Below are 17,155 nucleotides of genomic sequence, written 5' to 3' on the forward strand. Positions count from 1 at the left end.
GAACAGTAACACCGACTAGTACAATATTTTATTAATACAGCCATCAATAAAATCTAAATGATAGATATTTTCATACACACATTTGTCCGCAAGTGCCTGGTAAGAAGAGGGGCAATACCCAGTCCCTTTCATAGTGTATTGCTTGACACTTTATAGTATGTTATTTACCATGTCTGTTTGTGTGGAGACTCGGAGGGCGAGGGAGTTGATGCCGCTGGCTGACAGGACAGAGAGGTGAGGGGTCAGAGCACTACAGCTGGCCACAGCCATCTCCCTCTGGAACACACAGCAGGACGGCAGCACCGCAGACAGGATCACGTCTGGATTCTTCAACACGTAGAACACCTGGAGGGAGGGACAGGCAGAGTCAGATAGACAGACCAGTGTAAGTGAGACTGAATTGTTTCAGAGAGTTGTGATGTGAGAGAAGGTGAACAGAGCTCGGACTTCACATGTAGGTCAATTGTTATTGTAATACAAATGGGCAATAAAAGTAGTGTATCGTATGAACTGTGTGTTTCCTACCTCAGTACACCTGATGGTGCGTCCGTCCGACTCAAACTCTGTGTCCTGCTGAATCCTCACACTGTGGACCCCCTCCAGAGGCTTCCCGTCCACACCACTGGTCACACTGTAAGGACACAAACTAATTAACCAATCATGCACCTGGGAGAAAATCCCCAGTGTGTGTGTGTAAATGCATGTGCGCGCATGTGTGTATTACCCTTACCCAGCGTTGACGGGAGCACTCCAGTCGACCCAGCGCACGGTGATGTTGTCCCGGAGCTCCCCTCCGTCGGCCTTGCCACAGGGGATGTGGAAGTCCGTCTGCAACCTCAGGGCGGCGCGCAGGGCCTCCATGGTCTCTGGGGGGATCTGCACCATCAGACCGTCCTCCACGATGCTCGACTTGGCGATGAAGCCCGACGAAGCCTTCAGAGCACCGTTGAATACCACGAAGCTGGCCCCCGTAACTAGACAATAAGGTCACAGACTGAGTAACAAAGCAGGTATATAAACAGTTCAGTTCTATTCAGGTTACATGGAGGCACTGGCTCGAGTCACTGGCCTGTGACCTATAGGATCTGCTTCTTATCAGAGTCATATTCATTATACACTAAAATGAAGAAAATGGACTAAAACAGGAAGGAACTACCTGAACTTGTCCACAACTAAAAATGTTGTGCCCTCTTGAATCGGGCTTGCGAGTGGCGCAGCGGTCTAAGGCACTGCATCTCAGTACAAGATGAATCACCACAGTCCCTGGATTGAATCCAGGCTGTATCACATCCGGCCGTGATTGGGAGTCCCGTGGGGCAGTGCACAATTGGCCCAGCGTATTCCGGGTTTGGCCGGGGTAGGCCGTCATTGTAAATAATTGTAAATTTGTTCTTAACTGACTTGCCTAGTTAAATAAAGGCTAATACATTTTTTTTTAAATACGACCCTGTTCTTTGAAAACAAAAAACAGTCCTCTGACCTCTAGTACTGACCTGTGCGTGTCTTTCCAGGCTGGCTGTTGGCCTGGCTCTGGTAGTTGCCCTCGTCATTCTGGAAACAGACCAGGTGGGAATCAGCCTCCGAGCTGAAGCCAGCGCCCACACTGATCACATGCTCGTTAGATGCGTTCACCACCTTCAGCATCTAGAAAACACACAAAAAGTTATACATGCATCGAAACACATATCTCCAGCTCTTTCGAACACCTGCAGAAGGCACTCTTCCCCTACTAATGGCAAGTTGGTGGGGTTTTATACACCCACCCCCAAATTCAGGTAGTTAATTTATAATCCAAAGCAAATTGCATATAGCAACCTGGCTTAGCATATTAGCATAGCCAAGCCTTAGCATAATCATGCTAGTTAGCTCTAATGCTACTGGTCCTGATGTTTGCAGACGATTAATAGTCAGTCTCCTGCATGCTGATGAAAGTGCCCTTGTTGTTAATGATTTTGCTAATATTGGTGTGACAGTGAATTCTTACAAATTAATATGACAAAGACCAAAGATATGTGGTGTATGGATTTCAGGCGTCAAACCCCTACCCCTAGAACACTATCGTCAAGGGCCAGGTGGTAGACACTGTAGACAACTACAAGTATCTTGGCACAATGACTGATAATAAACTGAACTTTTAGTAACACTGACATGTTGTGAAAGAAGGGCCAACAATGCCTTTTTGGTCTCAACTCCGTTTCCTGAGTTTCCTGACTTGTCCAGGTAGTCAAGTTGTACATAGTCGGTCTTAACGTTTTATTTGATTTGAAGGTACTGCAACCTTGGTGTAAAAGCTAAAAAAAAAATGCACTAACTAGAGTAGTGAAAGTGGGCAGTAGGATCTCAGGAGTCCAGCAGACAAGTGGTGAGGAAGGCAGAATCCATCCTGTCTGACTGTGCCCACCCTCTACACCATGAGTTCCAGGTTTCCCGGTTTAGATTAACCAACTGTTAAGATTAACAGGTCTTAACACTCCTTCATCCCAATGGCCATTGCCCTTTTGAATACAGGGAAGAGGGGGTGGTAGGCCAGGGATGATGACGTTGAGGATGGCGATGGTAATATGTTGTTGATGATTAAGGGGATATGTTGATGTTGTTTTCGTCAGCACATTGTTGATATGTTGTTGACGAGATGAACTAAGAATGCACACACTTTGGCTTGCTATACTTGTGCTGCTGCTTCTGTCATCGATCATAGGCCTTCAGAAAGTATTCACACCCATCGACTTGTTCTACATTTTGTTGTTACAGCCTGAATTTAAAGTGGATTACATTGAGATTTTATGTCACTGGCCTACAGACAATAATGTAAAAGTGGAATTTTTTTTATTTTTTTATTTTACCTTTATTTAACCAGGCAAGTCAGTTAAGAACAAATTCTTATTTTCAATGACGGCCTGGGAACAGTGGGTTAACTGCCTGTTCAGGGGCAGAACGACAGATTTGTACCTTGTCAGCTCGGGGGTTTGAACTCGCAACCTTCCAGTTACTAGTCCAACGCTCTAACCACTAGGCTACCCTGCCGCCCCGCCCCGTCTACGATGTATATTTTTATATAATTAATTAGAAAAGTCAATAAATATTCAACCCTTTTGTTGTGGCAAGCCTAAATAAGTTCAGGAGTAACAATTTGAGTAACAAGTCACATAATAAATTGCATGGACTCACGCTGTGAGCAACCTCTTCTCTGTACCCACACATACAATTATCTGTAAAGGTCCCTCAGTCAAGCAGTACATTTTAAAAACAGATCCAACCACAAAGACCAGGCAGGGTTTTAAATGCCTGGTAAAGAATGGCACCTATTGCTAGATTGGTAAAAATAAAAACAATCGGACATTGAATATCCCTTTGAGCATGGTGAAGCTATTAAACTTTGGATGGTGTATCAATACACTCAGTCACTACAAAGATACAGGTATCCAGGCAACTCAGTTGCTGGAGAGGAAGGAAACCACTCAGGGATTTCAACACGAGGCCAACGGTGACTTTAAAACAGTTACAGAGTTGAATGGCTGTGATAGGAGAAAACTGAGGATGTATCAACAACATTGTAGTTACTCCACAATACTAACCTAAATGACAGAGTGAAAAGAAAGCCTGTACAGAATAAAAACATATTCCAAAACATGCATCCTGTTTGCAACAAGGTACTAAAGTAAAACTGTAAAAAATGTGTCCTGAGTACAAAGTGTTATGTGGGGGTAAATCCAATAAAACACATTACTGAGTACCACGCTCTATATCTTCACGCATAGTGGTGGCTGCATCATGTTATGGGTATGCTTGTACCTTTCAGCAGGACAATAACCTAAAATACAATGCCACATCTACACTGGAGTTGCTTACCAAGCAAGTTCCTGAGTGGCCGAGTTACAGTTTTGACTTACATCTGCTTGAAAATCTATGGCAAGACCTGAAAATGGTTGTCTAGCAATGATCAACAACAAATTTGACAACGCTTGAAGAATTTTGAAAATAATAAATGGGCAAATGTTGCACAATCCAGGTGTGGAAAGCTCTTAAGAGACTTGGCAGCTGTAATCGCTGCCAAAGGTGCTTCTACAAAGTATTGACTCAGGGGTGTAGATGCTTATGCAAATGGGATATTTCAGTATTTCATTTTCCAAAAATGTGCAAACATTTCTAAAAATAGGTTTGAATTTTGTCATTATGAGGAATTGTGTGTAGATGGGTGAGAAAAATACATGCATTTAACCCATTTTGAATTCAGGCAGTAACATCAACATGTGGAATAAATCAAGGGGTAGGAATACTTTCTGAAGGAACTGCATATTTGTATTGATGGCTGTCAGCCCTATGACTTGATGTACCCTCTGGGACAATAAAGTTGAAACTTTAACTTGTCCTTCAAACCAGATAGAAACAAAATAGACATACCAACAAACTCAAGTCCTGTAATGCTGTGTCTTACCTCAGTAAAGCTACTCTTGGGAATGTCTATGTAGCTGTGGCCCATCTCCATGTGGATCCTCAGGCCCTCCACGGCAGGCAGACTGTACTGGTAGTTCCTCAGGTCCTGGAAACAAAAACGCAACACAGAACTTACTTGAGGGCATTAATAGCATGTGACCTACTACATTCTCTCAGACATATGACATGCGTCATAGTCTTTTCAAAAATGATTGTCTAACACACACACAGTATCTTAAGATGTTTCAGAGCTGTAACAGACAGGGTATGATAACCCAGTTAGACCTGCCCTCACAGGCTCCTCTCTCCCAGCAGTGAAAAGTTGGCAGGGAACCAAACTACTGCAGTGTCTCTCCCACAGGAGTCCTGATCTAGCTCTGTGTGTGTCATCCCGGTCCTCTGTCGGCTGGCCCTCACCTGAACTCAGGAGCACTGCACAGCATATGCTGGCTCAGTGATCATCACAGAGGATCAGGGAGATTTCTCTTAACTCGGCGTTAAATCAGGGCTGGAGACCTACTTTTACTGCGTAGCTTCGGTTTGATGTGAATTGTTATATTCAACGTTTGTATTGATCAAATTGCAAAAAGAAGAAAAGATACTCTGAAGTGTACACTAAAATAATGTGTGTGTGTGTACTTACAGCAAGCAGGTTCATGATGGTGTGTCCGGTCTCTCTGAACACAGTCTCTCTGAAGCGGACGCTGACCAGCGTACTGGGGTACACTGCAACACAACCCACATAGGGTCAAAGGTCACTAGAATCAGGCTCAACATCAGTCTAAACAGTCTAAAGTAGAGTCAAAGTAAGAGGATCTCAATAGTCTACAGGCTAAAGCACATATCTAGGTCTTGGCCAAGTTCAAAAGTTTGAAACATCAGAAAAACTAATTTAAAAGAGTAGGAAGTGTACGTTTTTACTCAAAGTAACAATGTGGTCAAAGGCTTAGTAACTTAATTGTAGATTCCCCACACGTGGGGGCCGCATGATATCTGTGAAGTGGGCTACCAGAGTTTTTCAACCTGAGTTTAGTACTAGGGTGCTACAGTAGCTGACTGTCCTGTTGTGATCATTTCCATCTGCCTGGAGCCTTCCCCCGATCGCTATCTTATTGTTGACTCTTCCCCTCGTCTCCTGTGCCCAAACGCCCGCGTCTGGATTATTGACTCTGGAATTGATCTACTTTGGATTTACCTCACTGTATCACAATTGGATTAGCTGACTCTCCCTTGGCTAGTGAAACGGACTCTCCCTCTGAAGCGCCTCTCTCATTGGCAGCTAACTCAGCCGTCAATCAGTAAGTCTCCACTCTCTCTACTTTAGATAACTGCAAATACCGGTAACATTATTTGATACCTGGTTAGATGGCACTATGTATTTCCAAAACTTTAGTTTACTTTAAAGTAGCTGTAAGTTTGGTGTTGATAGCAACTAGCTGACTCATGCAGTGCTAAAGTAACATTAGCCGGCTGGTAGGGTTAATGTTACCAGGCTAGTTGGCTAGCAAACATGCAAGCTTATTTGTAACAATAAATTCATAGAGAATTTGTTTGCAAATTGGCAAAAAATGACATTGAAACCTGTAGTCACGAGGGCAAATGATTTAATTTGAAGTTCTACATTTTAAATTATTTCTGTTAGAGTTTACATTATAGGGAATAGGCTGGCTTGACTTTGACACTAACTGGATTTATGTAATAACTCGAAAAATAGAAAAGTCTTGTAATTTTGCATTGGTACTTCTGATGCAGATATGTAATGTTTATGAAACTATTTACCATGCATTTATTACCACTGAACCTGGACAAGGCTAGTAACTGTTGGGGGCTCACCACTGTGTTCTGCTCCCAGCCGTAGAAGCAGTCTAAGGGGGAAGACCTTGGCCCAGGGCACCTCTAGCCTCTGGATGAGCAGGCCACAGAGGAAGGGCTGTGGAGGCAGACAGAGGCCCTCCAGGGCCTGAAAGGTACGGGAGAAGAACAGCACCCCGCCGTGCTCCTTACTACCCAGGAAACTACCTGTGAACGCCACGTTTCCCAGCTCCTCCACAAACTTCCCTAAGGGAGGGGGAGAGACAGAGGTCAGTGTGTGCAGAGTACCACTTCAGCGCGGTGGCAGCACCCCCGGCCCCCACGACGACACGCTATGCAACACCCACACTGCTCAAATTATAGGCAAATGCACCTTTTTTTTGCCTAATGATGTTGGCAGAAGACCGCCTCAGTAGAAATGGTAGGCTATAGACTTATGGGTACTAAACTGGTTGCTATTCAGTAGATTACTAGAAATATGTTTAAATGTACAAATCAGGGCTCCCCCTAGGATTTTGATGTTTGAGTAGGCCTTAGGTTGGGTGGGGGGAGGACCTAAGGGGGTCAGTCAACTCCCACCATTAGGAAACTAGAGCATTTTGTATTTTTGAGGAACCGGTAACTGCGATTTCCTGAAACCTAGGGCTCTATTTTTGGCTGGCGTTAAGGCGGTGATCGTGTCAAACGCACGTTAGTTAGCAATTTCATCATGTAAAAACTAGCGCACTGGCATTTTCCAGCCCTAACGCCAGGTTCGACAATTCACCCGTCTTTTATCTACTCGCTTGCGCTCGCTCAGATGTGCGGGGTGGAAATATTTTAGGCATGTCCTCAAAAACGAGATCAAATTTCAGGCACCGCTGATAAGGATATTTAAGACCCACCAAAAGTTGGTTTTAGAGGTGGTTATGGCATGAACTTTGACAAACGGAACGCAGCCTATCCAGCCATGACGCACACTGCCCATATGCACATGGAACAAGAGTTGGGTAATGGTGCCTGTATACGTCGTATTTAGAAACAGACAAACAGACAAAAAACTTCCCATTGCGTTTGATTTTCTTAAAAACCAAGGATAGCCTCCTCTCAACGGAGGCTTTTTCTTTTGTCTGCCAATGCAATCCCGAAGTAGTCAAGACTGTCGATAAATTGTTTTGGCTCCTGAATCCAATTCGAAATACATTTTAAAATCACCAAAGCTTTATTAAAATATCAAGTTTGAGAGGAGTTAAATAGCGAGCTGACATTCCCTTTTTATCTATGCATTGTAGGCAGGCCCACATTATTTTAGCCAGGCAGGTCCCGTTCTGGACCTGCATAAAATAACGTCCATGATCTAGGCTGTGTCCATGCCCATCATGAAACGAGCGATGAGAACCTCGTATTTAGAAGTTCTCTTTAACCTGTATTTGTTGTCCGTTTCATCAAAACCCAAGCCCTCGCTTAGGCCAACTACAACGAAGGCTGGATCAACAGCAACGATTGTCTCTCTTATCCTGGTGATTTTACGACGTTACATTGGACATGTATTTATTGTTGTCGCAAAAAATAAAAATGATTGCTTGTTTTTCGTTTTCATTTTGTTACAACCACATGTATTAGAATGATTCAGCTTCCTGGTATTATTGGGACAACTTGCACTGCAACTTCTGGAGATGTGAGAATGTGATCTGTAAAACGGTTCCGATTTATGTTAGGCCTATTTGGCCTATAGGCCTATTTGGGAGCAGTATAAGGGTGAGTGGACATTCTCCCCCTCTTTATATAGGATCTTTGTCCAGCTACTGTGAAAAGTGTGGATGTGTGTAAAACCCTCCATTGTCTGCTTGGTTTTAATATTGTATGCCCACGTGGAGAAATTATGGTGCCTGTTAGTGTGTCATAGCCTATTTAAAACAAGTTGTTTCCTTTAGTTTGAATCAAATTATTTGTTCTCTTTTAAGGCCTTATCAATATTGAATTTAATATTGCTTATTGACAATGTTTGGCATGTCCATGCTCAGCTATAATGTAATGTACAGTAGGCCTAGACCCTATGTCAACATTGGAACATTGGAATTGGAGTTGATTCCAAGGCACTACATACAATATTGTAAATACACAACTTGAAGCAACCATATTATTTGACCATGGAGCACGTTCTGATTGGCCAGTGAGGGGCTAAGCCTCGACACACACACAACTTGTTGTTTCATCAAAACCCAGCCCTTTCACACCAAAGTCAGCAAGTGCAGCGCTAATTGTGATAGTGACAATATCCAAAATATTTCTGACACACCCCTGAACCTATAGCGCTACCGCCTGTGCTTGGATTGACCATTTCGTTAGGTTTGTTAAAATAGAGCCCCTAGAGTCTTAAGTGATTACAAACAATGTAGCCAACACAGAAGTCTTATGTTTGATCCTAAAGGATATTGCTAGTGGCCTCAATGACACTTTCAAATAAAATGTAGGGGTAATGTAACCCAGTGATGGACTAATGGAGCCTAACGTTACTCCTTATAGTCCAAGGACCTTACATGTTCTGTTAGAAAGGTGCATTTGCTCTGGAAACCAAAACAGCCAAATACTCCATCTAAACGTGAATCGATTCTCAATTGCGGTACAGTTCTAGAAACATACAGCCCTCTACTTTCATATCACATCAAAATCAATTGGGGGCTGGTCGGAGCAGAGAATTCTTCTCCTCAGCCAAGTCCTCAGATTGGCTCAGCTCCAATTTCAGACGGCTGAGTCAGAAACCACAGTACCAGTGTACATGGACTTAAAATTGTGTGAATGGTATGCAAAATGCGTGCAGGTCTGTCTGTGTGTGTTTCCGTCTACCTCTGTGAGTCCTGGTAGATGGAGAGGAACAGGCTGTGTGTCTGTGTGTGTTTCCGTCTACCTCTGTGAGTCCTGGTAGATGGAGAGGAACAGGCTGTGTGTCTGTGTGTGTTTCCGTCTACCTCTGAGTCCTGGTAGATGGAGAGGAACAGGCTGTCTGTCTGTGTGTGTTTCCGTCTACCTCTGTGAGTCCTGGTAGATGGAGAGGAACAGGCTGTGTGTCTGTGTGTGTTTCCGTCTACCTCTGTGAGTCCTGGTAGATGGAGAGGAACAGGCTGTGTGTGTGTGTGTGCGCGCGCGCGCATCTACCCCTCTGTGCGTCCTGGTAGATGGAGAGGTACAGCGTGAACAGGTCTTTGGGCAGAGATCTCTCCTCAGACAGACACTCCAGGATGAACACTACCTCCCTCTGCCCTACTGTCTGTAGACCACTGGAGCCCAGACACCAGCACTTCCTACTGCAGTCTACAGGAGAGTAGAGAGACACAACGTGAGGAAACACATTAGTTTGGGACTGGGACTAGGAATAAGGAGGTTTCCGTTCGATCTCAAAACTCCAAGGTAACACCCTCTCTTTTTCACCTTCCCATCACCTGAACTGATTTGAAGAAAGTGGACAGGGAATGTACCCAGTAGGAATCCACCATATTGCTTTCAACAGTCTCATCTTTTCAGATCAGTGCAGACAAAGGAAGGGAGAGGTGAGGAAGCCACTTTACAAGAGGGTAGAGATGGATGTTCTACTCACAGCTGACTAGTTTGACATTGACCAGCAGGTTGGCGTTGAGGACAAAAGTTAAAGGTCGTGGGCCTCCCTCCTCCAATAGGAGCAGGATCTGGCAGGGGGCAGGTCGCTCCTCTACCAATAGATCTCCTCCCTCCTCCTCTTCTCCGGTGGTGATGAGTAGAGGTGGCAGGCCCTCGTCATCCTCTGGCAGCAGACTGGGGCTCCTCTCTACGCAGCTCCCTAGCCCACACAGCAGGCTATAGTCCCAGGGCCCTGACACTGGGGGGCGCACCACCTCCAACTTTGCTGGGACCTCAGGGGCCAACATACCACCCTCAGACACCGCTGCAAAGCCCAGGGATACTCTGCTGCCAGCCTGGAAGAGACGGAGGGATGAGAAATGGATGGGATGAAAGAGAAAATAAATAAACGTGTGCGTCTAGGGATTTACAATGGGTGTGTGTGTACAGTACCAATCAAAAGTTTAGACACACCTACTCATTCCAGGGTTTTTCATTATTTCTTTAACACTTTTTCTTGGTTTCTACATGATTCCATATGTGGTATTTAATAGTGTTGATGTCTTCACTATTATTCTACAATGTAGGAAATAGTACAAATAAAGAAAAAGCCTTGAAAGAGCAGGTGCCTCTTTTACGTGGGTGTGTGTCTATATAGAGCTCCTCCTCTTACCGTAGGGGGGTCTGGTGTGACAGGGCTGGACTCCTGGGAACTCCTCCTGCCAGTCACAGATAGCCTGGTGGTGTCGGCCACCTCTCCGTTGGGCAAGATGCCATCTGCAAACCACACACGCTTCTGCTCACGAGGACAACCTGACACATCCACCACACAGGGACAGGGACTTCTGTCATTTTCCCCATTTCCCTATTTAAAGTGTTGTTTAGAGCGCTAAATTTATACCAGTGTTTCCCTATATTAAATTAGCGGCCGCTGCTAAAACATTGCCTCCACTCACCAAAACAATTTTTTGGGGGAAATAATTTTAAGGGATGGTTAAACGTTGTCAGTGTTAAATTAAACCAAATATAAAGTATGTTGAAAAGATAATGGAGATATATATTTTTAAAATAAGATAATGTCGAACTAACAATCACCAAAATATAGACAGTCTGGGAGAATCTAAAATTCCAAAAATGTCATGGCATGGGGCCCCCATTGATTTTGTTATAATGTTTGAGTCACTCAGATAGCATATCACAGCATAAGCCATGGCACAATGCTAGGGGAAACACTGAATACAAATGAGAAACAAGGGAAAATAAAACAGGAAATCTGGTAAAAATGGAAATGTTTCATTATAGCCAAACTGTGGCTGGCTAAGCTATCCAATGGAGAGCAAGAAGATGTTGATCACTTTTGGGAACACCATTATACAACAGCAACCCTTGATACTAGTTCAAGGGGTGCATAAGTACCGTCGCTGCAGGGGGTTTTGAGCACGGAGACGGGCACCATGACGGTGGGCGGAGGGGAGTTGAGGGTGCCTGCAGCCCGGGCCTGTTGCAGGGGGGGGATTGTGCTGCAGTACTCTGACGGGACGTTGGGGTTTGGGCTCGGACCTGTCGGACTCATCATACGCTCCAGAGCCTGGGCTAGAGGGGGAGGCGAGATAGAGGGAGAGGTGAGGCAGGTAAAGAGTGAGTGAGGAGGAGAGTTGGCATGCAAACATGGGTATTTTACAAATGTTCCACTCTTAGAATTAAAATCACTTTTTTCCGGGTACAAGATGTGGAAAAAGTCAACGGGTAAGGAATACTTAAGGCACTGTACAATCTAGGCCTTCTTTGTTAACATAGGCTATTCATAGGGATGTTATGATAAATAAATAAATAAAATCAACAATACAAATGTGGCTTTTCACAAAATAAATTGCTGGTAAAAACACATAGGCTAGCCTACACGGTATCCAAATATAGCCACAGCATATTGTAAATGAAACGACAGCGTCATTGAATTTTGGTACACCAGAAGCACATTCCTTTCCAATGGAACGCTGCGTTGCGTTGGAGAGGCAGTTGCAGTGCGTTCTGTGTGGTGCATACGTTGGATTTATCGAACCTATACGTCAAACTGTATGTGTAGATGGCTTGACAGAAATGGTAGCAGAAGGTGAATTTTGAACATTTGCTGAAGCCCCCTCTCTGCACTTGGTGGCACACAATTAGCCCAGCGTTGTCCGGGTTAGGGGAGGGTTTGGTCGGCAGTGATGTCCTGGTCCCATCGCGCACTAGTGACTCCTGTGGCGGGCCGGGCGCAATGCACGCTGACACAGTCGCCAGGTGCACGGTGTGTCCTCCGACACATTGGCGCTTCCGGGTTAAGCGGGCATTGTGTCAAGAAGCAGTGTGGCTTGGCTGGGTTGTTTCGGAGGACGCATGGTTCTCGACCTTCGGCTCTCCCGAGTCCGTACGGGAGTTGCAGCGATGGGACAAGACTAACTACCAATTGGATACCACGAAATTGGGGAGAATTTTAAAAATATTTTTTTTTATATGTAAAAACAAAAAATAATGTAGGTATGCCTACCATACCAGTAGCTCAAAGGTTGGAGCCAATTTGGTTAGCGTAGGCCTAATAACTGCATTTTAAGGTCGCGTGTATAGTTTCAACACAATATGCATAAACAATAGGCTATAATAAATATGATAGAATAATACAACAGCACACACACCCACAAAACACACACACAGAGACATTGCATATAACAGCTGTACACACATCTGGACAGGACATACGCATGTTCTGTGCTGTAGCGAATCAACATTATTTCACGGGATGTTTGCCATGTCCTAACAGCATTTATTGTATGTAGCCTAAGTAAACGTAATGGTGAAAAGTAATCAAAACAACTGTTCCACCACCTCTCTTGGCCAAGCCTCACGTTTAACAGACACTCCTATATCTATACAGCAATCTAACGTGGACAGATGGAAGCCCTGCATCACATTTAAGATGTGAGCTATCCTTCTCACACCACAGAAAAACCACGTTGTACTGCCCTGGTTCTGCATCCACCATAGTTACTGGAACTGTGCTGGAAAAGACCATGTGAAATTAAAAAACAGTCAGCACACTATGGTTAAGTTTGGCTCTGTTATTGTACATCAGGCAAGGGTGAATGAGGAAGTGATGGGAGAGAACAAGAGAGTGAGAGAATGAGAGAGTGGGATATGGATGGAGAGAGAGAGTGGGGGAGTTGATTCCAGGAAAGCGAGTGGTGGCCTAACTCAGATCAGGCCAGGCATGCTAGCAGATACACATATACTTCCAGTCATTGCCCTAGTTAGCATTGGCTTTGCGAAACCCTCTAACTTACTTCATACGGGACACAGTCTCATAAAAATGGTATCCGCGATTTCATCTGACTCTGGGGAAGGAGATAAAAGGGCCTCAATGCCAAAATCCCGAAGTATCCCGTTAAAGCTAAGCACTCAGGGAGTATCGAAAATTCCCAAAACAATGGATAGAGGACTCTCTTTTGTCAAATTTGACAGCATTGAAATATAACACATTTCCAATGCAGCCCTGCGGACATCACTGGAGACCAAATGTGGCCCAAGGGGCAAAATTAGTTTGACACCCCTAACCTAACTGGACACCCGATGCCGTGCTTCGTCCGCTAGCTGCTGTGTGTGTGTGTGTGTGAGAGTATGTGAGAAGTGCTGACTGGGCTCTGGCCTTCATTATATTGATTAAACATCATATCATCTTTAGTGGCCTGGTTGGACAGGCCCGAGCTAACACAGTCCGTCAGACTACCCGCACGACACATACGCACACACTGGCACATACTGGCACACACACACACTGGCGCACACACACACACTGGCGCACACACACAATGTGAATGAAGCCACACAAGCGCAGACACTAGTTAGGCTATTAGCATGGGTTAAGAGCACTACTCACAACAACAGATCAATAGCACAACAAAAGAGAGAGAGACTGAGGAGAGAGTTTAAGAGTTTCACCTTGATCTTTCTGAGAGGAGACAATGACATGGCATAAAAAGCACAGTAGTCTGTGTCCTCTAGGAGCACTCAACAAGCCCATATAGATCAGAGAAATAAACTGAAATGAATCCAGTGTGTGTGTGCACGTTGCGCACCACAACAACATGTACACAGAATCAGATCATAACAGATAAACCAGTGTGAGCTAGAAGCACCAGGCTTCTTGTTCTTCTCTTTTAAAAATTCATAGGGCGTCCCATCTTACCTTGCTTTCACTCCTCCAAACTCGGAGCTCTGTAGGTCCCCTTGGTCACGCTAACCTACTTAGCCTTACCGACGTTAGCCCTTGTTGGCTGAATGTAAATGGGCTGTATTAGCCTAACTGAAGCAAAGTATATTAGCCATATTACAGTAGGTGCTAGCCTATGCTAGCTTGACTGAAGCTAGCGCTGTTCTCCCAGCTGGGCTGTTAGCTGCAGACTCCAGGCAGGCAGGGGAGGTGTACTGTGAGCCTCACAGACTGACTGCTCCCAATACTGATGAGCGCAATGGGGAGAGTAATGGAGGGGGAGGGAAGGATGGAGCATCGCATCACCCTGCTCCTGCCCTCAGTCCCAATCAAAGTGGATGGCCCCTTTTCTTTCTTTGCCAAGGGGACGGAAATAGCCTGTCCCTGGACATGTGTGCCCGTGCCAGAGTCAATGTGCAGTGTGTGTGCGCATGCATCACATGCTCACTGCGTCAGGTGGCTCCCGTCCCACACACACAGTCAAGAACACACACTAACATCCTGACTCCTTCCAGCCATAACTACATACCTCCATCTCCGCCCCTTTCTCATATTGTCCTAACTCTAACCTCAGCTCTGTTTCTGGAGAGGAGAAAGTCATTCACCTGACCAGGGAAGCAGAACCATAGAAATTGAATAAATAGAACAGAAAAGCTTCTCTTTTCCACCTGATTTTTCACCACTCACCAATAACATAGAGTGGCACTACGCGAGACAGGATACCCTGGCCTCCTAGCAACACCACCATCGGTGGGTAAATAAGAAAGCATTATTTTCAAATGGGGATGGATGTTCTAGTCATTGTGTTTCTATGTGCAGCTCAGTGGAAGGCCAAAGTCGTTGTTCAGGAGAGCAGAAGGGCTTTGCACAGACCTTTCAGGTGGCAGGTGCTCCAAATGAAAAAAGGGCACCCCCATGACACACATATTTCACAATATGAGGAGGAAATAAGCTTTCCAATTTCACTGACTCACCCTGTGATGAGGAGCTCACTCGCTGGCGATGGCCGTTGCACCTTCCTTTCTCTTGTAAAACAACGTTCGCTCAATAGGCCTATTTGGAAGTTGATCAAATGTTTTAGTAGTCTACTGCAGACAGATTAGTCTTCTTTTCAGCGGGAGCCATTTGCTCTCCAACTGGTGCGTTACCGTGATTGTATTGCGAAAGGCCTGTTTTGTCTCCATGCTGTTCACTGACAGATTTGCTGCACGTTCCCCACTGTAGGCTATGCCTTGTTATTGGGCTGCACACAATACACAGCTAGGCATTTTTTTTAAAGAAGCTATTGATCCTCTGTGGCTAGATTATAGGCCTACTTATGTTGTAGTAGGCTATTCTGAATTATATAATTACTGCTGCCTGTTCAATAACTTCAGCAAAAGTATTTCATTTTACCAGGGGTGCTGCAGCACCTCCAGCACCCTTTCCGCGGCTATGATTCTATAAGGAAATAAATGATGAAGTGCTGCTGTGCGTAGGCTATCAGCCAACCAGACTAAATATTGATGTCAATCAAGTGTTGTGCTGCTGTGGCAGTACTGTTGACATTTAAACTAGGTAGCTTGCTACAGACACTCAACCACTGACCGCATTTCAAGCCATGCATGTTTGAATCCCGGGCACCCTCAATCTCTGTACAGGAAAGGCACAACCGGGCCCACGAGAGGTGTGGGGGGTTGACAAACTTGACGACGTGACGATGACTTGGGGGCAGTGGGTGTAGAACAACAATGAACAATGACAAAAACTGGATACAACAAAAAATACAAATTATATATCACCATCCAAAAGTGCAGTTGGCAACTGGGAGGGCAAAGGTAGACCCCCATCTGTGTCCGTGCCTGGTGAAATATGACAGGAGCATGGGGAAAAGCCCCCGCATAGAGACCGGTGAAACACAGTTACACCAACTGGCCTTACGCTTTTACACAGTCCCACACACACACTGAAACAAAGGAGACACGTTCACACAGGCTGTGAAAGAAAGCACTCAACTCTAACATGAGATAGATCTCAAGGATAAATTGTGATCGAATCAATGCAATATTAGCCACTTTCAATGCAACGTACCCAAACAAAAACGAACTACGCAAGACTTGGTATCCAAAACTAACTACGCAAAGATTTTGTTGTAGGCAGAAGTGGGTATTTCTCCTTTGCTAAAGATAATCATTCCACCTGACAGGTGTGGCATATCAAGAATCTGATTAAAAACATGATCATTACACAGATGCACCTTGAGCCAGGGACAACAAAAGGCCACGCTAAAACACAATGCCACATATGTCTCAAGTTGAGGCAGCGTGTAATTGGCATCCTGACTGCAGAAATGTCCACCAGAGGTGTTGACAGATAATTTCATGTCAATGTAGTTTTAGAGAATTTGCCAGTACGTCCAACCGGCCGCACAACCGCAGACCATGTGTATGGCACCGTGGAGGCGAGCAGTTTACTGAAGTCAACGTTATTTACACAGTGCCGCATGGTGGCGGCGGAGATATAGTATGGGAAGGCATAAGCTATGGACAACTAGAGAGATTCTGTGATGAGATCCTGAGGCTCATTGTCGTGCCATTCATCTGCCGCCATCACTATGAAATAATATATGGAATCATGTAGTAACCAAAAAAAAGTGTTAAATCAAAATAGATTTTTATTTGAGATTCTTCGAAGTAGCCACCCTTTGCCTTGATGACAGCTTTGCACACTCTTTGCATTCTCTGCAAAGCTGTCATCAAGGGGCGGCAGGTAGTCTAGTGGTTATAAGTGTTCGGCCAGTAACCGAAAGGTTGGTGTATCGAATCCCCGAGCTGACAAGGTAAAAATCAGTCGTTCTGCCCCTGAACAAGGCAGTTAACCCACTGTTCTCAGGCCTTCATTGTAAAATATGAATTTGTTCTTAACTGACCTGCCTAGTTAAATAAAGGCGTTAAATAAAATCAAGGCAAAGGGTGGCTACTTTGAAGAATCTAAAATATATTCTGATTTGTTTAACACTTTTTTGGTGTGTTTTGACATCTTTCCTATTATTCTACAATGCATAAATGAGTAAAAATAAAGAAAATCTCTTGAATGAGTAGGTGGCGCCAAAAC

At 44.7% G+C, this 17,155-nt stretch overlaps 1 protein-coding gene across 4 annotated transcripts in view; it reads right to left on the reverse strand.

Moving 5' to 3' along the window:
- Nucleotides 1–17,155, reverse strand: part of LOC110509514 (zinc finger FYVE domain-containing protein 16) — a 40,063-nt gene that overhangs the window by 3,641 nt on the left and 19,267 nt on the right. For 2 of the 4 annotated variants that reach the window (XM_021590421.3, XM_090227271.1), the window contains exons 5-15: nucleotides 11,236–11,412; nucleotides 10,493–10,596; nucleotides 9,821–10,175; nucleotides 9,382–9,537; nucleotides 6,268–6,492; nucleotides 5,078–5,160; nucleotides 4,436–4,540; nucleotides 1,494–1,644; nucleotides 731–974; nucleotides 526–631; nucleotides 169–345 (exon numbers count right to left, since the gene is read on the reverse strand). In XM_021590421.3, coding sequence (XP_021446096.3) covers nucleotides 169–345; nucleotides 526–631; nucleotides 731–974; nucleotides 1,494–1,644; nucleotides 4,436–4,540; nucleotides 5,078–5,160; nucleotides 6,268–6,492; nucleotides 9,382–9,537; nucleotides 9,821–10,175; nucleotides 10,493–10,596; nucleotides 11,236–11,412 — 1,883 coding nt within the window. Of the gene's footprint in view, nucleotides 1–168; nucleotides 346–525; nucleotides 632–730; nucleotides 975–1,493; nucleotides 1,645–4,435; nucleotides 4,541–5,077; nucleotides 5,161–6,267; nucleotides 6,493–9,381; nucleotides 9,538–9,820; nucleotides 10,176–10,492; nucleotides 10,633–11,235; nucleotides 11,413–17,155 lie in introns of all 4 variants that reach the window. The other 2 variants (XM_021590420.3, XM_090227270.1) reach the window with 1 other exon arrangement.

This window comes from Oncorhynchus mykiss, chromosome 29 (genome assembly GCF_057628025.1).
Source record: "Oncorhynchus mykiss isolate SJ-2025 chromosome 29, ASM5762802v1, whole genome shotgun sequence".
NCBI classification, from domain to species: Eukaryota; Metazoa; Chordata; class Actinopteri; order Salmoniformes; family Salmonidae; genus Oncorhynchus; species Oncorhynchus mykiss.